This window comes from Chanodichthys erythropterus, chromosome 21 (assembly GCF_024489055.1).
Source record: "Chanodichthys erythropterus isolate Z2021 chromosome 21, ASM2448905v1, whole genome shotgun sequence".
Taxonomy (NCBI): domain Eukaryota; kingdom Metazoa; phylum Chordata; class Actinopteri; order Cypriniformes; family Xenocyprididae; genus Chanodichthys; species Chanodichthys erythropterus.
The window spans coordinates 6,771,829-6,796,653 of record NC_090241.1 but is presented as its reverse complement, the minus strand read 5'-3'; the positions used below and the strand labels follow the sequence as shown (position 1 = coordinate 6,796,653).

Below are 24,825 nucleotides of genomic sequence, written 5' to 3'. Positions count from 1 at the left end.
ACGTGGCTTTACGCCCGAGAAAAGTGGACATTACGTGTATGGCCTAATTAATATTTATTAGTTCCATATCACATCACAGAAACAAGTAGTTCAACAGAAAAATGGCTACGTCACATGGACGCATTGAAAAACACTGCAGAAATCTTTAATTATAACAAAACGAGTGGCTTCCATTATATTCAAAAGAACATTAAATGCTGTCAGATAACTATAACCAATGGTTATAATTGTAACGAAATATCACAATTTTAAACATACACTGTCATCACGAGAAAGTCTCATATTATTAGATATTCAAATAAGACAGAAAAAAATATATAGAATCTAGTCTAATAAAGCTTAATATACAAAAAAATGACAACACAAAATACACAATCTGTAATTAGCAAAAACAATAGATTTGTAACACTTTTGGCTGTAATAATGTGGCATCATTTACTGGTGCCTGAGCTGAGCCATGAAATCAGTGCAATTATGGCAGGTCTGTCTATTTCTCTGTCCCTACAATTCTTTATATCAATCTTTTTGTCTTGTCCTAGTCCACTGATTTCACACCCTCATTGGACTTCTTGAGGATGGACAGCAGTCTCTCTGGCATGAAGTATGGTCTGTCCACTGTGCCATCATTGCGTTCCAGATCCTCCACTGTTGGAACAATTTAGATTGAGACAAACAATAGCATGATCTTAACATGTAACATTTGACAAAAAGTATAAATGCCAACAGTAGAAGAAGCACCTTGAGAGAAAAAAAAGGCTTGAGGTCTCAACAAAGAGAGAGTTCAGTTTATTAAAGCACTGGGAGATCACATTAACCACATGCAAAGATTGAGAAAAGTGAAGCACAGAGGTAGAAAAAGAGGCAACAGAGCGGCAAACAGCGACAAATATCAGGCATTGAAAAGGTTGCAATCTGTCGATACAATAACCAGTCAGAGCAGACCAAAATATAAGGGCAATACACTATTTTTTCTTCTTTGATTGTTTTGTTTTACTTTCGCTGCCTTTTTTCTTCATTTTTTGTTCATCTGCGCCAAAAAAATGACCACATTAGGCATAAAATTAGCACATTTTTCAGTTACATTTCCACAGATTCTTACAAAATGACATTGTTTGGTCTTGGCTGGTATCACTGTAAACAGATGTTTTTTTGTTGTTGTTGCTGTAAACATAGCGATAACGCGAAATCTTTTTGCATTCTTCAATATGATTAAGACATTTATAAGTAACAATAATTAGGCACAAGTCGAGCACCTACATTACACTTTAACATGTCCTTATATTAAAACGTTCTACATAAAACACAAACACTGTCACATTCTACAAGTGCTATGTAGGCATATCTAATAGGGTTTAGGTCCACGTAACCAACTGTCATCCTTTCAAACAGCTCATACTTTTGAGTAAAAGACTGTTTCTGTCCTATTTCTGTCATGCCGTCCATTATGACCAGTGAGTATTAATTAAGAGACAGTTCTCAAAATTGATTGATTGAGTAAACATTATGACTCAAATGAAGGAGGTACTTTCCTTTGTATACCAATGGCTTGCTAAAGCAACCAAAGTGCACTAGTTCCCAAATCAGTAGGCTTCTCTAAAACTCCACCTTCAATGAGCTTTCTTGTACAACTACTCCTGAGGGGTGAGCAGGGTCTCGCTCTCTTGAGGTCCGTTTTCTTGAGGCTTCGGTTCCTCTGGTTCTTGTTCTTGTAGGTTCTCAGCCTGTGGTGGTTCTGCTTGAGGTTGGGCCGCCTGCTCCTCCTTGTCCTCAGCATCCACCTCTTGGGGTCCATTTTGCTGTGGAGTCACTTGTGGAGGTTCAGGCTCTTGCGTTGTAACCTGCTCTTCGGGTTTCTCATCTGCGGCTAAGGGTGCCTCTGGTGGTTGTGTTTCTTGGGGCGGCTCTTCAATGTGCGTCTCTTGATTTAGTGGTGTCTCTTCTTCTTGCTCCTGCTTTAGAACTTCCTGCTCTTTGAGCTGCACCTCTCCATTCTCCTGCAGCGGGACTTCCTCTTCAGCTTGCACCTGTATGACAGGTATCTCGGCATTGTCCGTCTCTTCTGCGTTTTTTTCAATAGACAAAATCTGGTGCAGCTCAGGGGACATGAAAAACGGCTTGTCTGAAGAACCGTCGTTTCTCTCCAGGTCTTCGCCTTGAGTTTTTTTATGTTTGTGATAGTGATATTTTTAAATGTTAGTGTTTTGAGCGTGCATGTAGCAGAAAGGAGCACAAGGACATGATTGAGCAAAATCATGTGGAAGAGAGAAAAACAGAGAGAAAGATAGGAAATGGTTAGTCATAAAGCAAGCAAAAAGCCCCTGTAAGCATTTGTGATAAGCAGATATGTCAACAGTGGGTCCCGGAAGTAAAAATCCCAGTCATTTTCTCCATACAGAAAGACAAACCATGAGCTCTGAGGTTATATGTGCTTCTGTAGAAGCCATAAAATGTGATTTCAATTTTCAAAAAAAAAGTTACAATACAAATTGGAATCACCACAAAAATGCTAAGCAGTGATTGCCCACTCCTATGGGTATATATTTTATACTAAACCAAAATATATTTCGAAATACACTTCAAATATATGGTATTTTATATAATATACTGTATTTTCTGAATCACTTGCAACTTAGTAAAATGATTCATGGGATACATTGTTCATTCCCTCATAAATAAATTTAAAGTCGTATGAAACGGAAGTTGCAATAGTCTTTTATTCCCTATTTTGGCGTATATCCGAGTGAAATGGCTTCTCAAACAAGAAAAATGTAGGACGGGACATGGCTTTGTCCATCGGTATTTGAATGTATGGCTGTGGTTTGCTATTGGTCGATCTCATGTGAGTGACAGGTTGTCCCGCCCTCACGCCAGTAAACATGGGACACGTTCAAGCTCGAAAACCGGTGCGCAACGTTTTGCTATGGTTTCCGGGTTGAACGACATGTTTCCTGGAAACGGTGTGAAACGGTGTGCAACGGGTTTGAGATACGTTTTCTCTTGTTTGGTGGGTGTGTCAAAATGACAGCCCAATCAGCATCAACATATTATAAACCACGCGGTATTAAAGAAACAGATCGTAAATGTAATTAATATCAAAATAAATTCACAAGAGCAAGTGTATTTTTTGCACATGTGTATTTACATTAATGGCAAAATACCTTAAATAATAAGAGCACAAGTACAGATCTAGAACTTCTTTAAGCCTGTCTAAATATCATTTAGTAATTGCACTGTCTTCTGGTCCATATGCTTTGCTTAGGAAGGTGTGCTAGACACTGCTAAATGTAACATAAAAATAGTATACTTATATATTTTGCTATTATTGTGGAGTTACTTTCTTAAAGTTTTATAAACATAAAGGCAAATGTTGGATCACAATAATTAGGAACCACAGTTTCCACAAATCCCTTCACTCGATTGAGATGTTTTATTCTGGACGGCAAGGGCAGTGACTGTAATATTGAGCGTATTTTGCAGTATTAAACATGTATTTATACCGATTTCATCAGGCTCTGAAAATTCTTCAAAAAGAACACAAAGAATGGCCTTCTCAGCTGCCATAGTTTCAACGGGGTGTTCAACGCACGTTTTGCAAAGTTTTGTCAGGGCTGAACGCAGCCATGGTTTCAAAGAAGTTGCAAGAGGGATTTTTTTATTTTGATTAAATATTACAAAGGCACATGAATTAAAAAAATAATAATAATGATGTGCACGGATAAATAATTTATAATAAATACTGGAATGTTCCATAAAAAAAAAAAGAATGGTCAATTTAGATTTCATGATGACTTTAAGTGTTCAGTCTTGAGCTTTTTTTTCCAAATATATGTTCAGTTGAAAATAAGGTTTGTAATGTTGTGATTCATCTCAGAGCTAATTGGTTTGGTTCAAGTCTTGAAACCCTTTATTGAATAACATTTTGAAATGATTATAGAGAAAATTAATGGAAATCCGGTGGGTGGTCACTGTTGCTCTCCATTGCATTGTAAGAAAGAACAACAGTTAAAAGAAAGGAAAGAGGTTTGATTGCTGCTAATGTGTTTAGCTGAAAATAACAATAAAAGTTCGACATCTGTGAAACTTATTGCTCAACACACATAAAAAAAAAAAAAATCGAAGACAACAACTGCTATTTATCAGAACCCTTGTTCTGTTATGCAGCCACAACAATGACAACTTGTTCATTACGTATAATCTCATGATATCAAAAAAAACGTCATCACACTTACAGAAACAGAGGAAGAGGGTGTCCACACACATGGCATAAACACTAAAAAAGCCATGAGCAATCAGATACGCGCCAAACACCACAGTCTGTAAATGAAGGGAGATGTGAATAAAACAGTCTGGAAATTGAAAATTTTGGTATTGCAAATGGACAATATTGCTTTCAAGTCAAGAACACTTACCAATATAGGCACCCAGTAATAATTAAGGGATGGAGCAACATCCTGCGCCATCTTAAACTTGCCCGTGAAAAAGAAGAAGGAACAAATTCCTGAGAAGAGGAAAAAAAAAGTATGCCGTGTTACATTGGTGAATTTGAATATGAGAAGTCAGTTCCAACCAAATAACCTCTGGTTTCACGTGACATCTGTATTACTCTTTGAGCAAATCACTCACCCACAATTCCAACGATAAGAAGTTTGCCCAAAAACAAGAGGAAGTCTGTCACTTTGTCAAGGACTACCACACTAGAAAACAAGTCAAGAGATTCAACTCTGTTTCATCTGTTTATTCACACAAAAGACTAAAAGATTTAGATTTAAGTAACACTCACCGGACAATGTTCCTCATCAGGAGGAAGAATGCATCCTTTGCAGATGTACAGAAATTTTTACCATATATTGCCACCTGAAAAGACAATGTGCCTCAATATAACTCCGATTTGGTTTCAGCAATTGTGTTTGAGCACTATAACACTAAACATGCACTACTGATGCTCCCAAAACAGAAACAATGCACAAAAGAGTGACATTAAAGTGTACCATGATATAGGCATTTCTGTTCAGGAACTTGATGAATTTCTCCAAACACCAGAAGCAGCACTTCAGGCAGCTGAGCAGGAATTTTGCACACTTATTCTGGGCACCTGAAGGAAGTAAATCGCACAATCAAGACTCAAATGCATATAACAGACAGAATACAATGGATAATGTATTCCGTAATCAATTCCCACACTTATTTCTTTGATACAGATGTATTTCAGACTTTTTTGCATGTCAGTCAGCGTATTGTATTTGCCAAAAGTGAGATAGAATCAAGTTCAAAAGACATTTTAACAAAGAAGCAGGGCACATCTGAGCTGAACTGATATGTGATTTATGTTACTTCATGGTTTTGATAGATTTTCTTATGGATTTTGCTTATTGCATTTTAAAGAAATAGTTAATCCAAAACTGAAAATGTGTCAGCCTTCATTCGCTCTTATGACTTTCTTCACATAAAACACATTTGTGTTCATGTATATTAAAATATGTTGCATCAAATTTCGTTATGCCAGGTTTAACATGAATAATGCCAAACCTCATTAGCTTTTGCTCCTTCATAACCAATCACAACAAATTTTCAGTGTCATTTTAGTGTGCATTTTTGAGATTGACAGCTCCTGGTCACTATATGCTTTCATTCTTCAGTCTTCAAAACATCTCCTCTGTGTACCAGAGAAGAAAACCATATTGGTTGCGATCAACAAGTAAAAAGATGACTGAATGTAAATTTTAAATATTTCTGAACAATTTCTTGAATTGAGGAAAAAAAGGTTTTGCTCAAACATTGTGATAAAAGTGAAGGGGTCTGAATAGTTTCTGAAGGCACATCCTCTGAAGCAGAATAATAAAGAAAACAATAAAGCAATGAGACCTTTCAGCTTCTGATCCAGATACTCCAATATGACCCTGATGATCTGAACGATGGCAAGAATGAGGGAACCAAATGCCAGAGTACCAGTGTGATACCTGGAGAATAAATAGAGCATGCACAAGTTCAATGTTTTGAAGAAGGATTTTTGTTATATTTATGAAAATCAACTGGAAAATGTTCTCCAGCCACACACCTGAGGGCCCTTCCCAAAGAGTTGAAAACAGGGTAAGCTGGGATATCATCAGGCTTTTTGAATGCCCAGTAATAGGAGGCAAATGCCCCTGCCAGTGTGACCTGACCCAATGCGGTCACGAAATTGACACACCAGAAGAAAAGGAATAAGTTATAGAACTGTAGCAGAATCAGGTACTTGTGGTATAACGTCTCTCCTCCATAAAATGCAAACAGACACTCAGCATCAGGACATCCGGTGGTGATATTTGAGCTGTTGAAAGTCTGTGGAGAAATCAAATCAATGCAACTTTATTAAATGTATGCAACTGATCAAGTATTGCTCTGCAAAATGTGCTAAAACAAATCAAACATACACAGTAAAAACAGTAATATTGTGAAAAATGATTACAATTGAAAATAACTGTTTTCCATTTGAATGTATTTTAAAATGTAATTGATTTCTGTGATGCAAAGCTGAATTTTCAGCATAATTTATGTGACAAGTCTTCAGTGTCCTTCAGAAATCTTTCTCATGTACTGATTTTGTGCTCAAGCAACATTTCTTATTATTATCAATTCTGAAAACAGTTGTGCTGTTTAATATTTTGTTGTGGAAACCACAATCATTTTTTATTTGATGATTAGAATGTATTTGAAATATTTTGTAGCATCATAAATGTCTTTACAGACACTTTAGATAAATTTAATTCATCGTTGCTCAATAAAAGTATTAATTTATTTCAAGCAAAAAAAAAAAAAATCTTACTGACTTCAGACTTTGAACAGTGGTGTATATAGACAAACTGATTTTTTTTTTCCAAAATCATATACTGTAATGCTTCATTTATATCAACAACAAAGAGGCATTGTTTGACATCAATGCAGCACAAAGCAATACCATTCTCAATAAACAGCCAACATGACTGCTTTTATGTGGTGATATTGCAAAATTTTCATAATAATCCACTAACCTCAGGGTTGCAGGTGTCTCTGGAATACACACATTCGGTTGTATTGAAAACCTTGTATACTGGCTCATTGGATGTGGACAAAAAGCTAAATAAAAGTTAAGGATATTATGTTTGTGTGGAAACTATTTTTCTGATATTCACTTTTTCCCAATGTTTATTACTAAAGTGTTTTGGGATTGAAACTAGTCTCCGTCTATTTGTTATGATGCGTCATTGCATTATTTTCTTAAGGATACACAGCAGTGATGGCCCAGTATGCGATGACCAAAGACAGTAGGGCAAAAGTCAGCAGCGGGTAGAACAATGATGACATCACATGACCGATGGCCCTGAAAAATAGATGGGATTTTTAGAACTTCCTGTCCAACACTCCTAGATAACCTAATTATTATTTCATGAATTTATGCCTCAGTTAATCCATCACACTGAGGAAAACACTGCTGTTTAACTGCTAATGCTATTAGAGTACCCAAAGAAAGCAGTAATATGGAATATGAGACCAAACAACGCATCTGAAAATACAGTTTGCTCTACAGTGAGAAGGTAGACTGACTTGCTGGCCTCTTTGATGAGAGCAATAGCAATGAGGAGCCTCTTCCTGAGGAAGATGAGGAGGAGGATGATGACCACTTCCACAATAGACAGGATAATCACTGTGTGGTGATAAAGGAGGACAGGATGCAGTAGAATGTAATGAAAATTAAATGTGACAAAAGAAACCAGGTACATTTTATGGCTCATTTAAGTGCCACAATTGCAATAATGAGAAATTGCTATTTCAGGAAAGATTTAATATTACATTTTTTTTTAATGAACACACACACACACACACACACATACATTATATACTGTTCAAAAGTTTGGGGTCAGTAAGATTTTTTAAAAAGATTATTTTAGCAAGGATGCATGAAAGCGATTAAGTGACGGTAAAGGCATTTATGTTACAAAAGATTTCTATTTCAAATAAAATTTCTATTCATTAAAGATTCCAGAAAAAATATGTATCACAGCTTCCACAAAACTATTAAGCAGAACAACTGTTTTCAACAATGATAAAAATAATAAATGTTTCTTTAATATCAAATCAGCATATTAGAATGGTTTTGAAGGATCATGTGACATGGAAGAATGGAGTAATGAATAATGCTATTTTAAATTGTCACAACATTTCAGATTATTTTACTGCATTTTTGATCAAATAAAATGCAGCTGTCTTTCAAAAACATTACAAAATCCTATCAACCCCAGACTTTTTAACGGTAGTGTATTGATTTTTGTTTTGCACATTAAAGATGTAATGATGTAAAAACTCACTGAAGGCAAGCCAGGTCTGCTGAATCTGTAAATACACAGAGAAGTCAGTCTGTAGACCCAGATCCTTGATAGTGACATCAGATCCAGCCTGTCCTTTCAGACTGGCGTACTGCATGTAACAATGGAAAATACCTGCAGACAGAGCAGAAAAGCGTAAATAAAACAAATACAATATTTTCTCTCTAATTCAGTAAAATATGACTTTCCTACAATAATGAATCATCAAAGATGGTAATGAGAACTGCAAAAAATAAAATGTCCAGGTGCATTACAATAGTAGAAATTTAGGGAAAGACTGTGCTTAAATCTTAATGGTCCTAAAAACAGGCTTCAGTTTCTTTCTGCAAAATATATTTGTATTTATTTTCTCTTGATTTTGGGCTATACCTATAAATGTGTTAAGGTTAAACACAGCACAAGTGTTTGGTAACTATAGGATAAACAGGCACGGGACATGTAATGTTATTTGAGAGCTGTAGACGAGACAAGACAACAGCCCTTACCGTATCCAATAACAATGATGACCATGATGATCATAACCCAGATCATGACTCCAGCCAGACAACGCAAGAGGAGAATAAAGATCAGACTGACCAGCATGGCGATCACCAAGCCACTGAAAAGGACCGCACAGAGATTTGATCAATGCTACTGTAATTCATCTATTCATCTATTTAGCTCACCAACACTAAATCTGACTGCCATAACTGAACACTGACTGTTATTTAGGCTAGTACAGCGGGAAATAAAATGAGCTTATTAGAATATAATGCGCTTACAGAAGTATCCAGTGCCAGGACTCAGTATAGTCCTCAAAGATCCTCATGGCTACTGCCCTGGCCTCAACCACTACATTGGATTTCCTGCAAAAAATAAACATGATAATTATAATCAAAATGATTTAATGTTCAGTATGATTCACAGTATATTAAATACTATTACAATACAAAAATATATTATAATTAACAAATGCAGAACACAATCTAATGCATAATATCACTAACTTTGAGGCATCAAGGAGATCTGTTGCATTTCTATCTTCTCCTTTTTCATCCACGAATGTAGTTTTGTTGCCAATCACAACTATACCACCTTTCAAGGTCTCTAGAGCAGGTAAACATCTCCGTGTGACTGAAACACAGGGGAAGGTCATAATTTTAAGGCAATTTACTGATATAGCGCTGATCAGTTGTTAAAGTGTAGACAGCATAACTTAAATCAGAGTAGCTTAACTACTTTATGTGATTTAACAAGCATGTTTTAAAAGGTTATGAAAAGACTTACAATTCTTGCTAGGTGTGAGTATTGAAGGGCACAAGCCATCCTTCAGGATTTCGGGAGCTTTCTAGAAAAGAGAAGGACATTTTTACTACACTCGGGATTTTGCAGTGACGTCATAGAAGAACCATTTTGGGTTCCACAAAGAACTTGGGGCTACTAGACTAAAGCAACTTAGATTTACTTGATTATCCATTCATCTTTTTTTTCTTTTTTAATTTACATATTTATTTATTTTTACCAGAAAAATCTGGTTAAAATGTGAGTATCAAATATGATACATCAGGCTTTTGAGGAACATTTATTTTTCACCTCTTAAAAATCAGTGCTTTGCATTTTATATATTGCACCCACAATAAAAACTAAGTGCTTTGATCATAATACTTAGCATTAAAATACCATCTTACTAAGACATATTAATGGGAGATACAGAGTGACAAATGATACACTATATCGCCAAAAGTTTTGGGACGCCTGCCTTTACGTGCACTTGAACTTTAATGACATCCCATTCTTAATCCGTAGGGTGGTTTAATATGGGGTTGGCCCACTCTTTGCAGCTATAACAGCCTCAATTCTTCTGGGAAGGATTTCCACAAGCTTTATAAGTGTGTTAATGGGAATTTTTGACCATTCTTCTAGAAGCGCATTTGTGAGGTCAGGCACTGATGTTGGCGAGAAAGCCTGGCTCGCAGTCTCCGCTATAATTCATCCCAAAGGTGTTCTATCAGGTTGAGGTCAGGACCTTGCTTTGAGCACTGGTGCGCAGTCATGTTGGAACAGGAAGAGGCCATCCCCAAACTATTCCCAAAAAGTTAGGAGCATGAAATTGTCCAAAATGTCTTGGTATGCTGAAGCATTAAGAGTTCAGTGAGCATTAAATTCAGTGATTTGAAGGGGTGTCCCAATACTTTTGGCAATATAGTGTATTTATATATATGCATTTTATGTACATAGTCTGCTCTAATGTTATAAAGAAATAATAGATTTACATTACAAGCAATTAGAATTTAATCTTACTTGCCATGCAAATATCAGCGACTGCATCAAATTGCATATCTTTGCTCAGTTTGGTCCTCTGAATAAAATCAAGGTGCTTGTTCCTCAAGTATGAGTTCCATATTCTAACTATATCATACTATATGAGTCATAAAAGCCTGATGTAGCAAATATGATACACATAAATACATGTAAAATTTTTGGATGTTTAAAAATATTTTGTCTACAGGTTCAATAAACTGTGTCATTTAAAAAATAAAAAAAAAGACTTTTCTGACTATTATTTCATAATTCAGGCATTACAGGGTTACGCTTGATGCCCAAAGATCTTGATTTTCATGTATTTACCTCAACTAGCATACAAAAGATTCATTTTAGGGTTGCTAATATAAACCCTAAACCACTGTATCAAAACTTAGGGGCAGTATGAACAAAATGTTATCCGTCATATATGTTATATTTCGTATTTTTCATGATATAATAATTTTTGCTGGGAATTCAAGACAACAAAACTGTTCCTTTCAATACATAACTTACCTTGTTCATGTCTACTCCCTCCTTGCAGAACTGCTTGTAGTATTCCCTTTCTTTTTCATCTTTCAAAGCTTTCACTAAAGTCATGAATTTAGAGGGACATTTCTCCACACAGATCTGTCAAATGAAAAAAAAAAAAAATGCTTTAATATGTGACATGCTGTGTGACAAAGACTATAGATACATATGGTACTGCAAAAATAAGTTTATTGAACCTGAGTGGTAGGACACTGAAACTCCAGCAGGACCAGAGGACTGGCACACTTCATGATGTTGAAGTAGAACAGCAGGGGCTTATTCCTGGTTATTCAGACAGATTAAGATAAGAACAAAATAAACGTTCATGTCTGAGATACATCTGAGTAAAGGCCTGTTCACACCAAGGATGATATAGATAACAATAAAGATAAAGAAATAGTTCTAAAACTCATTGTAAATATAAATGAATAGCAGAGTCCACACCACAACAATTACTTTTTTTTTCCAGTTGATGAACGATAAAAATATTGACAGCCAATCACAATCCATCCTGCTTTAAGAGCTCGAGCATTTAAAAGGGCAGGTGACAAAAATGCAATGTGCGCTTAAATAAACAAAACAATTATATTATGTTTATGGCCTTAAGAGCCACAGAATTGCATTAAAAGTCTTTTAAACATGTCTTGGTAAGTTTTCAAAAGGAACAGCTTTACTCACTCAAGTGGTGTGCCGACCTGCCCACAAAACTGCCCCTTACTGTCTGTAGGGTAAATCACCTTCCGTGGGTCACCCTGAGACCATGCTATAACAAAAGATACAGCACTGTCAGTGTGGAAAGAAAAATAAATTGTACCCAGAAATGGACAAGGTTTAATATTTTCCACCCATGCTCACATAGTGGCATTGTGAATAGAAATGTGAAAATTAATAGGCTGAATCTTACCCAGAATGCCTACTGCAAAGTAGCCCAGCAAGGCCAAGATGAACAGTAAGCAACAGATAATATCTGTGCAGCTCCTGTTTACCAGGAAAAGTAGACACATTCAGTGCTACAGCACAAATCTTGCCATGAAGTTTATAAGATTACATAAATCCCATAAAATTAAATAAATAAAAAATTACATAAATAAATGGTTTATAACATGAGATTAAGTTTGTCTTATAAAATTTGTCTCACCTGTTATAAATCGGCCCTTTAAATGTGGGGTCAAATTTCCTTGGCTCACCTGTGAAGACAATAAAATTGTGTATTTATTCCCAAAAGAAATGTAATTTGTGGGCATGTCCATGTTTGTTATTTTAGCTGAAAATTCTGTAAAGAAAAAGTATATCGAGCCATGTTATAGTCATTTGAATAATATAGTGAATTTTAATTTTTCTAATTAAAAGGAACTTTTAATTACTTCATTTTTTACTTCATGGACAGAGTTTTTTTTTTTTTTTTTTTTTTACAAAAAGAGTAAAAACTGAAAAATAGCTTCAGATTAGGCAAAAAAAAAAAAAAAAAAAGTTTAAAAAAAAAAACAAAAAAAAAAAAAAAAAAAAAAACTCTGTCCTGCACACGGATAACAACAGCCCGAATTCTGTCAACCACAGTGTCTTATTTTCAAAATAAGTGCGTACGGCCATTTGTCACTTCCATGTGTCTGGCTTCCGATGTCATCCGCTTCCAGTAATTTTTAGCTGTACAAAACAGCTCATTTATGCTAATTGATATTACAAACTAGTATAGCCTTACCACCCTGCCCTAGTGTGTCCATGTATTTTCTCTCTCCGTCTCCCTTCACTTAAAGGATATCTCTGCAGGTTGGCTACTGTTGTGATGATGAGGCTGTGCAATCATACAGAATCAAGTAACAAATTCCATTGTGAATGACCTACATGCCTCTAACACCATTCTCTAAAGTTCTCCCTGTTAGTGAGTGTCAAAGTCTAATGGATCACTTCCATTGATCAACGAAAGGTTATCTTAGTTCAAAAACTATTCTTTCCTATTGTCGAAGGTGAAACACTAGGATACTAGCAGATACGGCTGGTTCTGTTCAGTTTGTAACCATATTAGACTGGGTAAAAGTGTATAGCCCTATTCGGACGGGACTAGTTTCACAGGGGGACGTTAGAGAAATTTCTGTTTCACAGACGTACTTTGACATTTTAATCCCGTCCGAATCTGCCATGTCTGTCTTTTTCTCACACGACCTCTGTAAAAATTCCTACTGTTTATCGTTAAACTTGGCGGTCCTCAGAGAAATCTAATCCCGTCCGAATGCGAATGTCTGTGATTTCCGAAAATGTTTTTTCCAAAATGCTTTTTCTTGTGTGTTTTGGTCAACGTGAACTACAGTACAATCTCTCGCTATCGCACCGGTATTCAAGTTTCTGCTTTTTGCGCACCGATAATGGATGTAGATGTGTTTGGTACACTGCGAAGAAATAAAAAAAATAAATCAACAAGAAGAGCCAAATCACATAAACTGTTAAGACTGGCTACTGTAATATCAGTTTCGGGTAAGATTACTTTCATTTCTGCACTTAATTACATAACGTGTAAATTATATAAGTTAAAACTTTTTATTCCAGTGGGTTAATTATAAGAACCCAGTTCTATCTTTTTCGCCGCCATCTTGCAATTGATCGGTCGTATGACCATACGCAATCCACGCATTCTGAACACGTGATCTTCTCAAATGCCCACATGTAAAACACAGACACTCCTACCTCGGTAATAAACACGGAGATGTTAGTCCCGTCTGAATCAGTACAAAAAAATCACAGACGTAGGTTGATAAGAATTGTTACTCAAACGTTGTTTGGAAAACTAGTCCCGTCCGAATAGGGCTTATGCTTCTTTAATCTGCAACTTTGTAACTGGTATGTTTCAAAGTATTTACATATGTCACATCACCCTGACACGTCCTTCATCCTACATGAGACGAGTTAGCTAGAAAGCTGAATTATCAGGCATTTTTGGATGATGCTGTGGAGTATTTGTTTTAACTGATTTGAATATTTGGCATGTTTTTGTGATGTCTTCAGTCTTGTGTGCAATGCCTCACTTTCACTTCACTCAGCCAAGTGTGAATTTGGCAAAGCTAAAGTGTCTATTTATGGAAGCAGGTTGGGCGGGCAGAAGTGCATCCTGTAGTAGCTAAAGTAAATGTTATGAAACTCCCTATGCCTAAAACATGGCATGTACTTCAAAATTACTATTAGAGGAGCTTTTTCACAGCAGCTTTCCTATTGTAGCCCTCCTTACTCCTCCTTTCAAAGCTCTTTTCCACAGCACTGCATGCTGCTTCAAACAATTCAATTTATTTACCATTTATTTATTTACTTACTTATTTATTCCCTCTTTTTTTTCCTTTTTTGGGATTAGTTATTCACTCATGTGGTCCCAAAGGTATCTGATTTAAATGTACTTAAAGTGTTTGAATACTTAAAAATGTGTATCTGTATTGAACAGATCTTTAATCAGATTCAACAAGGGACAAACAAATAATAGCACAAAAAAATAATGCTGGTGCTTTTAAAAATGATTCTAGAAATGCCCAAATACTTTTTTATCTTTAAACAGTGTATCTATGTTTCATAATTTTAAACCTAAGAAATATCTTTTTGTAAAAGTTTTTGCTTGAGAGGCATTTTGTTTTATTTTTATCTAAAATAAATTCTACTTTGTATGATATTTTGTTACATAATGCAGAGACATTCATACATTGAGTTTTTAAGTGTGCATACATTTATATGTGTCCAAGTACACTACCATTTAAAAGTTTAAGGTCAGTATGTTTTTTTTTTTTTTTAATCATTCTAATTTGGCTATTTGCTGCTCAAGAAACATTTCTCTTGAAGGAAATGATATCCTCTTGGGCAGGGCTGCGATGTATAGCGCAGTTGCAATTCAAGCAACACAAGTTTGAGTCATGGCTTGTGTCATTTCCCGATTTTGTGGAAACTGTAATACATTATTATTCAAGATTCTTTGATGACTAAAAAGTTCAGAAGAACAGCATTTATCTGAAACAGAATCATTTGTAACATTATAAAGTCTTTACTAACACTTTTGATGAATTTAATGAGTCATTGCTAAATAAAAGCATTAATTTCCTTCGACAACAAAAATATCTTACTTTTTTTTGTGGACACTACATTTTTGTATATGTTTGAGATTCCTTCAATTTAAGAGATTTCCTTAGTATGAAGAGATTTCCTTAGTATTTGGCTGGGATACATTTTTGCCGCCGCCCTAAAGCCCCTTGAGGCTACATGTAACCACTGCAGGCCTTGGCTCGTAATAAGCATTTATTTTATGTGTCTATGTGTGTGTGCACTATTGACAGTTTATTTTATTGAGGTGCCATCCATTTAGAGCAATCATCATTGAACCAGACGCACTTAGCTATCCACAAACAGCTCCCTAATGACCTGAGCTTTCCAAACAGTTACAATCACACTGTCCCGCATCTCTCAGTGAAGCTCTTTGCATGCTGCTAATCTGTCACATTCTGCTTTAAGAAAGCTATTTGTGTATTATTTATGCTATTCAAAGTTAAAGGTGCAGTATGTAATATTGACAACTAGTGGTTGAATGTGTGCTGCAGTCCAAATTCAAAACATTGGAGAAAGTGGTTTCACCCACCCCCTCCTGCTCAGACTCAACGCTCACAAGGGTTGCCAGAGTGAAGACGCAACACGAACAAGCACAACTGTCAATGGAATATAGGGCTCCCCGATATCGAAGAAAAATGATAATTTGTTAAATAATGCGATATTCGATACAATAATGCTTTATGTGTGTAACTAGCTCTCTTCTTCTTCTGTATTTGAATTCCAGCAGTGTAGACACTGCTAAGTGTATTACTGACCACCACAGGTCAAAGTTTGAACTAATTGTTATATACTATTATTGTATATGACAATTTATTTCAAACTTTGACCTGAGGAGGGCAGTAATACACTTAGCAGTGTCTACACTGCTGGAATTCAAATAGAGAAGAAGAAGAGAGCTAGATCAAGATGAGCATTTATTGTTAAAATGTATAAAATAAAAAAATAAAATAAAAAATTAGAAAATGAGTGATGGTTTCTCTAGATAAGACCCTTTTTTCTCATCTGGGATTGTGTAGAACACTTTGAAGCTGCAATGAAACTAACTGACCTTCAACTGTTTGGTGTCCATTGAAGTCTACTATGTGGAAAAAAATCCTGGAATGTTTTCATTAAAAAACTTAATTTATTTTTGACTGAAGAAAGGAGGACATGAACATCTTGGATGACATGGAGCTGAGTAAATTATCAGGAAAAGTTTATTTAAAAGTGAACTAATCCTTTAAGCACACAGACGGAAGCAGGTTTATTAGGCTGCTGTCACTTTAAGAGCTGCACAGATCCAATATATTTTTACAAGCGTGCTTTCTTTCTCAACTGCTTACTCCACTTAAAACATAACTGACTGTTTTTACACGAATACTCACCAAGAAGGGCATTTTGACAATTTAGTGTGCATTTGGCCATATAAGTTGTTGAAGAGAACTAAATTCGGGATCTCGTACTGGGCGAGAGTCGGTCTACTCTGCATGCAAGTACTTCGCTTGTTGCGACTGATAACATTAAGCATGTCACACGTTTGGAACAGTCAGTCCAGTCATTTCTCTGCTGCCTGCATCGACTTAAAGTCTAAGTTTTAGGTTGATCATCTTTTGAAATATTAAAGGGGTCCTTGATTATGATTTTACTTTTTTAACTCTAGTTAATGTGTAATGTTGCTGCTTGAGCATAAAAAACATCTGCAAAGTTACAATGCCTTAAATTTCAATGCAAAGCAAAATATTTTATTTTACAGAAATTGCTTTTTAAGGACTACAATAAATGACTGCTAGGCTTCTTCCCGGGTTGGTGACATCACAAACCCCAAAATTTACATAAACCCTGCTCCCTGGAACACACAACAAAGGGTGTGAGGACATGTTGGGCTGCTTTAGAGAAGAGGAAGAGTTGTTGTTGCAATACAGTCATTTTATACCGAACTGCTTCACAAACGAGGGTCAATTCAACGCTGGATTTGTACAAAAGATTAACATGATGGCACATGCTAGTAGATGAGTTGAATCAACTCCACATCAACTACATAAATTTATCCACTAACCATTCAGAAAAATCCGGTTGCATTCTAAAAGTTGTAACTTCTTCCTGAGTCTCTCCATCAGTGTCCGACTCCGGTTTGAACAATATAAGGCTGAACACCATTACTGACAATCCTCAATTTGGCTGCGTGAGATTCTCCAGCTTTGTTGTTGTTAAACAACCGAAGCATGAGCAGGAGCTCATTTGCTTTTAAAGGGTTTTTGCTCACACCCAAGTAGAGGCAAATTTGACAAGCTATAATAAATGATCTGTGGGGTATTTTGAGCTGAAGCTTCACAGACACATTTCAAGCATTGTAGCATTGTTTTTCAGAGAAAGAAGTATTTGAATTTAGCATGTTTCCTAAATCTCTGTGAACATATATCATGTTTTTTATGCCTTAGTACAGTCAAAAAATTACACACAGAATCTTTAAGCAGAAAAAAACTCTTTAAAAAATAAATCACTAGTAGTAATATAGAGACTGATCTGTTGCCACTTATAGTTTGTATGGTAATTTAGTTACTTAATAAATTCACACAGGGCTGCATGTGAAAGTATGTATATTAAGCACATCTTCCCAATTCTCTTCTGAAAATGCATCACAGCTTGAAAAATTTAAATGCCAAACCTTGTTTTCCATAATGTGTACCCTTTCCCATCAGTTTGCCTTTTCAGTATTTTTAGTTTTAATGTTTGTTTCCGTCAGTCAGTCAGTCTGTGCACCACTTCCGAACTCTTGAAGAAACAGGAAACTAGTCATGTTTGCATTCTCAGTAATACGTCTTGACTGTCCTACCCATAAAATACACTTCCTTTTCCCTAAATGTGCAGCATATTTACATATAGAGTTATTATACAGTTAGACATATACATACATATACATATGTTACATATACAGCTTTTTTTCCCATATTTTAAAGTAAAATTCTTCCAAACTGAATACAAGTTCTACAAATCAAGGTTATATCTAGGTGACTGTGATGTAAAGGAGATTTATAGTGGCACTAGAGGTCATTTGTTTGTTTATTTCTATGGCATTTCAACAATTGTTGTTTTCATGAATGTGTACATGTTCAGTACAAAAAAATCCAGGTTACCAAGCGGCTGATCAATGCTGAAACACCAGATGTCAAGCACAATGCACGACCTTCCACCATATAAACCCTTCCATGCAAGTTAGATCAGTGACAGATGTGCAGTTAAAAGCAGTGATCAACAGTGTCAGGGTATCTGGGGGGAAATTACAATTCAAACGATAAGATTGACATTTTAAGCGCCAAAAAAGAGGGAGCTATTTTCATAAAGGCAATCTGTAGTGCACAGCTGTTGTTTATGTGGAAAGGCATGTTTCTGCGTTATCAATTCGCTCTGTCTCTTCCACAGATTGTGTATTATTTTCAAGCTTGATCTGATCAGACATATGGCCAGAAGGCAACCTACAGCTTGATTCTAATCACACACTTTGGCCCCTGTTTCAAACTGACCTTTTCCACCCGCAAAGTCACGTGATCTCCAAACACAATAAGGGGCACGGATATTTGAGATGCCTTTGTAGTTATAAGGGCATTGCTGCAATGTTGTAAGATTGCTAGGCAACTGGAGAGAAATGCATCATTGTCATTCTTGAACAAGCCTTATAAATGGTACAGACTGTAGGACATCATAAGTAGGCACTTCCCATATTCTTAGTCAGAGATTGACTAAGACCTCTGGTGTTTATGTGGTTAAAAGACCATAATGCAAACCTGACAACAAGTCAGTTGAGCATGCGAGTCTACTTCACTCCTACCCAGACTCATGAAAATCATGTTACAACTTGTTATCAAAAGCAGAACTTTAAAACTCTTCAAATGAAGTTCAGGAATGAGACTGGGGTTTAACCCTTATAGGGTCTTTGGGGTCTGCACAGACCCCAAACGACGTTTGCTCAAATAAAAAAAATATTCTCTTTGTCCAAATGACATGAAACTTTGTACCGTTGTTAACACTTTCTAGATCTACAAAGAAAAAAAAAATCGGAGTGATATCTTGTTTTTATGTTAGTGTAAAGAAAAGGGTCACACTCAGGGTCTTCGGGGTCTCCACAGACCCCAGGCAATAAAATGTAATTTTGTTATAAAATAACTGCTTTTTAAAAAAGAAATGTAATTTTACTCTGTTTATTAATGTTTTTACTTCATATTTGTGCAGTTTTTGGAGGATTTCTCGTATCTTTTAAATTTATATAAATAAATAAATTAATTAATATTTTTACAAAAACAGCTTTTTATGTAAAATTCACTTTATAAAAGACCCACATTTCTAACTTTCATTCATGGGGATAACATGGATAATTTGACATGGTTTAGTGTGAGATTTTTGCCCATCTTTTGGAAAATGCCGTTTTAAAAGTAAAAAAAAATCACTTTTACCAGTAGACGGCTGCAGAGCTCCACTATTTGCTATGTGCTATCTGACTGACTGAAAGACATCTTTTCATAAGTTTTTTTTGTTGGATTCATATCTAAATGTTATGAAATCACAATTATAACAATAAAAAATACTTTTTGTCAAAGTTTAGCATTTTTTGTACTGAAAAAAATTAATTTTTCCAAAATGTTGATTTTGAGGATGAATTTTGTCCATTTTCACAGTGGAGTCTCATCATAATGTAACAATATTGAAAAACTATTTTTTTTCATTACAAAAAATACTAAACTTTGACAAAAAGTACCCTTTATTGTTATAATTGTGATTTCATAATATTTATATATGAATCCAACTGAAAAAAACTTATGAAAAGATGTCTTTCAGTCATTCAAATAGCACATAGCATATAGTGGAGCTCTGCAGCCATCTACTGGTAAAAATGATAGTTTTTTTACTTTTAAAACTGCATTTTCCAAAAGATGGGCAAAAATCTTACACTAAACCATGTCAAATTATCCATGTTATCCCCATGAATGAAATTTAGAAATGTGGGTCTTTTATAAAGTGAATTTTACATAAAAAGCTGTTTTTGTATAAAAACCTATTTTAAAAAAATATTTTTTAATTTCTTTATATAAATTTAAAAAATATGATAAATCCTCCAAAAACTGTACAAACATGGAGTAAAAACATTAATAAACAGAGTAAAATTAAATGTTTTTTTAAAAAACAAGTATTTTGTTACAAAATTGCATTTTGTTGCCTGGAGTCTGTGGAGACCCCGAAGACCCTGAGTGTACTTCCCAAACGAAGACCGCACAAGGGTTAAGAAGGTCCCAGGAACCTGATAAAGAGGCTTTACACTATTAAAAATAAAGGTTCCAAAAAGTAGGTTTCACAACGATGCTAGAGAAGAACCATTTTTGTGCCACTGAAGAATCTTTCAGTTCTTAAAAACAAAACAAAACACTGTTTTCTTAGTGTGAAGAACAATTTAATAATCTAAATAACCTTTTCCACTGTAAAAGAACCTTTTTTACAATGGAAAGGTTCCATGGGTTTTAAAGGTTCTTTGTGGAACCAGATGCTAATAAAGATCCTTTTTATTAGTAAGTCTGAATCTTCAGCTGAATCTAGTTTAGGCATGTTGTATTGTTTCTTCAGGCTTTCTCAATTTTGAATGACTCTTTTAAAAGTGACTCTTCATTCATTTAGTATTACTATCATTAACTCTTTTCTCAAGCAATAAAGTTTAGAAGTAGTAGCAGATTAAAACTGGATAAAACCCACTGAACCAGGCCCAGCTAATTTTCTGACCCATGACAATTAAGTATGTGATCTGAGAAATGCTAACGTTAGCCTGCTAGCATTGAAAGCATACAATCCCAGTCCCACCCTTCCTGCAAATAACTGTCCAAAGCCACGCCTCCTCCAAAACACATGAACGCACACACACACAACTGCTCTCGGCAAAGCGCCACAAGAGACGGCGTTAAACTACCTCATGTCTCAAAGCACATAACAGTACAAGAATGAATGTAAAAAACTTAGAGAGCTTGTACCTGACTGCTGCAGATTCATTTCGGTGTTGATACTCTTGCCATGGATACACATAATTCCGAGTCTGACTGAACAGCTCCGGTTAGAACGTCACGGGTTGCAATCTCTTAATAACAGTAGTTATGGCGTGAACGCAGCATAAGCTCATTGTTTTGATTCAGTAGGAACTGTAAAAGGTGGCTGCTGTTTGTTTGCAGTCTGAGGTCTGTCTGTATAAACTCTGCGTAGCAGTGCTCTCTCCTATTGCGTCTTTGATTTTGAAATGAGCTGATGATCAATAAAATACAGTCCATATTATACTTAACTAAAACTAAAACCATAAAAAGAATTTTGTTACTTAAAAAAATGAATGTTCTAAAAATGAAAATTCTGTCATCATTTACTCACCCTCATGTTGTTCCAAACCCGTAAGACTTTTGTTCATCTTCGGAACACTAATTAAGATATTTTAAAATTAAATCTGAGAGATTTAATTGAGAGATCTGAGAGATCTAACGCTTCAAAACGTTCATAAAGAGATTGTAAAACTAATTGAGAAAAGAATTGAGTGGTTTATTCCCAACTTTCTGAGGAGACACGACCACTTTATATGATGAACAGATAGAATTTAGACTTTTATTCACATATTGATCAGCGAACATAAACAGAAGCTCAACTAACCTGCTTCATGCGTGAGAACATTGGTTCTTGTGGAAGCTCAAACATGCTGCGTAACGCACAAGAATGAACCTCATTGGTTCTCACACGTCAAGCAAACACGCTTGAGCTTCCGTTTACCACAACAGAAGTGTGCATTGATCAATGTTTATATGTGAAAAAAGCATAAATTCAATCTGTTCATCATATAAAGCAATCATGTCGACTAAACTGCTCGATTCATATGGAATAGTTTTATGGTCTCTTTATGAACGTTTTGAAGCAAAGTTGTGTAGACTGTCAGTGGAGGGACAGAAATCTCTCAGATTTCATTAAAAATATCTTCATTTGTGTTTTGAAGATATACGAAAGTCTAAAAGGTTTTGGAACGACATGAGGGTGAGTAAATAATGACAGAATTTTCATTTTTGGGTGAACTATCCCTTTAACTGAAACAAAATTGCATATTAAAAAAGCTAGTTGCCAAAGCAACATTTCTCATTTTCATTTAGCTTGATGTACTAAAACTGATATAAAAACTATTTAAATAAAAATGACAAAAAAAAAAAAACTAAATAAAACTTTAAAATTAAAATGAGCAAGGAAAAAATATAAACTAATTAAAAATATTAATAAAAACGATAATAGTATCTCAACGATACAATAACACTAAAATGTAGTTAGCCTCCTTTCTTTTTATAGTAAATACTACCTCTTGTTTCTATTAAAGAAATAGTCTGGTTTTATAGAAACAACATTAATAGTTAGTTACCATCATAGTAGAAAGCCATCCAGGGTTTTACATGGTTACTACGATCTTACTACAATCTTAACAATTAGAATAAATGTTGCATTTAGTTGACAAACACACACACAGAGACACTCATTTTCATTATGGTTCATTTTAGAGTGATCCAAGCCACTGAAAATGCCCCTACAAACATTTAAAACATACTTCAGGTTTCCTAAAATTAATAGGCAACATTCATGAATATTTATAATGGGTGTGTGGTAGTGAAGCAATGCGAGAAGCAATTCTATTTACATTTACTTATTAGGGCGCATAAAACAACCATGATGAACGCAGTAATTATTGGCCTGAGAGTAATTACGCCAGCCATGTGTTTCAACACACGCCTATTGTTTTCTTGTTATATCCGTCCAATTGTATCCTCTCTCACACTGGTTTAATGCAGTGCTTCATGATTTAAGTCGACCACCAGTGTGCAAGTCTGCGTTATTATTATTCTTCATCAAAATGCCTGAGACCCACGCCCCACGTATTAGTCATTGTTTCCATCAGAGGACCATCCCTACCACTTTCTGAAGGAGGAACCCTAAAAAATGTAAACGTCTTACCATATTTTGAATCCGGATTTTTCTCCTCCGGCTCCATTGCAAAGAAATGATGCGCACTTGTGGCAGTCACTTAAATCTTTAAAGGTATTATTGCCTAATCTTGTGAGGAATTGGTCATCAGTAATTCCGCTGCCCTACAGTAGAGGTGTATGGCAGGGAGCAACACATTCTAACAGTACACGCATGACGAGGTGTTTCGTTTTTTCCGAGGAGAGAGTGTGAGTGCTGAATCCACCAATGAGAGGAGAGGAAAAAATGACAGACAGTCGTATCAGCCAATGAAACGTAAACGCTCCTTTACTGAAAATCGCCGACGCTTGGCACATCAAGAAATCAGAAATTGAGTTGCCTTTAATTGTAAAATTCAAAAGACACCGACAAATTGATCATATAATACTTAGTCCTACCACTGACAAATTTTAAAAACATTAACTTCGAGTAAAAATCTCTGTTTCTGTATGATAATTGTAAAATACGGTAGAATACAACATTGTTTCTAACAAATGTAGCATTTTGGCGCAAGAAAAACTGCAAATTCATGCAGTTCGACGGAAAACTAGGACGGTTCCTAGAAATACTAATTAAACGAATGTTTTAACAATACTTAGCAAATCTGATACTCTCTGATTGTCATGAATAATGCAATAAACAGAATCATGTTTCACACCAGGTGCAAAGTTGTGTAATTTCTTGGTAGGATCTACAAGCCAGCCACACCCTTTACTAAACCGTTTTTAATAAGTTAAAATTGTATAGCTAAATAAAGTTTATAAAAAATAATAAGCGAATTTAAAGTTTTAATTTAGAATTTTTACATTTGTTTTAACCAGTGCTCGAATTGAAAGTCTTGGTGCATGGTACCCCACCTTTTTTTTCTGGGGGGTTGTGGTTAGTCTTGCTATATAAAAAATATTTAGAATATAAAAAATTATTATATTTTTATGTAACTATATAGGCTATCACTTATTTAAACAGGCTTACATGTGTGAAATATATAATATACATTTTCTGTCCAAGCAATGGTAGGCTATAACAAAGAGAGGTATTTTTCTTTTAAATAGCTTACTCGATTTGTAGGGTGACAAAGCAGCAGACCCAAAATGGCAACTATGGCAAAACAAGCAGATTGACTATAAGCTAAATTTGACACTAGAGCAGAATATCCATAGCTGAGTTTCCATAACTGATTCTGCTATTTTCCTGTTTATCACCGTTAAGCTGACACAATCTGTATTGTATAAAGGCACTTGAAGACCCACGAAAAGCATATGACTTCAAAAAAACACTATAAAATAATCAGATGGCTTCCAAATTCACTGGAAGGACTCATTGTCAGATTCAGCAGTGGCACAGGAATAATTATTTCATAATGTCTCCGAAAGCAGTGATAAAGGGGCAGTCAGTAACTTCAAAATTACTTTATATATCTTGTTTATTTTATTTCATCTTCAGTTGTCAACCGTCCCTTTGCGCCACCAGGTGGTGATTTTGAAAATGAGTTTCACATACTTAAAGGCTCACTGAAGTGTCATTATTCAATATCAAACAGCCCTGCCCCTTTTTTAAATAGCCAATAGCGTTTCATTTATGTTACAGCTCGGCCAGAGCCATTAGACCTCTGTTT

At 35.4% G+C, this 24,825-nt stretch overlaps 1 protein-coding gene across 3 annotated transcripts; it reads right to left on the bottom strand.

Annotated features, from left to right (window-relative positions):
- Positions 1 to 39: 39 nt before the first annotated feature.
- On the bottom strand, positions 40 to 23,400 carry slc44a2 (solute carrier family 44 member 2 (CTL2 blood group)). Of its 3 annotated transcripts, none has more exons than XM_067372702.1 (22): positions 17,866 to 17,993; positions 12,289 to 12,337; positions 12,055 to 12,128; positions 11,829 to 11,913; positions 11,348 to 11,432; positions 11,136 to 11,249; positions 9,606 to 9,666; positions 9,326 to 9,452; positions 9,101 to 9,184; positions 8,825 to 8,937; positions 8,322 to 8,453; positions 7,561 to 7,660; positions 7,244 to 7,336; positions 7,008 to 7,092; positions 6,056 to 6,318; positions 5,863 to 5,957; positions 4,989 to 5,092; positions 4,781 to 4,854; positions 4,624 to 4,694; positions 4,410 to 4,498; positions 4,230 to 4,314; positions 40 to 645 (listed from the first exon to the last, which is right to left on the bottom strand). In XM_067372702.1, the coding sequence occupies exons 1-22, from the start codon at positions 17,894 to 17,896 to the stop codon at positions 536 to 538; spliced, it is 2,124 nt and encodes a 707-aa protein (XP_067228803.1). In that variant the 5' UTR covers positions 17,897 to 17,993; the 3' UTR covers positions 40 to 535. The 3 variants fall into 3 exon arrangements, with proteins under 3 accessions (XP_067228803.1, XP_067228801.1, XP_067228804.1); XM_067372700.1 differs by lacking the exon at positions 17,866 to 17,993 and adding an exon at positions 23,202 to 23,398 and having other exon boundaries at positions 41 to 645; XM_067372703.1 differs by lacking the exons at positions 40 to 645; positions 17,866 to 17,993 and adding exons at positions 680 to 2,152; positions 23,202 to 23,400.
- Between the last annotated feature and the right edge of the window lie 1,425 nt (positions 23,401 to 24,825).

Coding starts and splice junctions, on each gene's coding strand:
- slc44a2 (XM_067372703.1), bottom strand. CDS start 23,238: ATGGAGCCGGAGGAGAAAAATCCGGATTCAAAATATG. Junction 7,337..7,560: donor CTCATCAAAGAGGCCAGCAA/GTCAGTCTACCT, acceptor TCTATTTTTCAG/GGCCATCGGTCATGTGATGT. Junction 5,958..6,055: donor TCTTTGGGAAGGGCCCTCAG/GTGTGTGGCTGG, acceptor TTTATTCTCCAG/GTATCACACTGGTACTCTGG.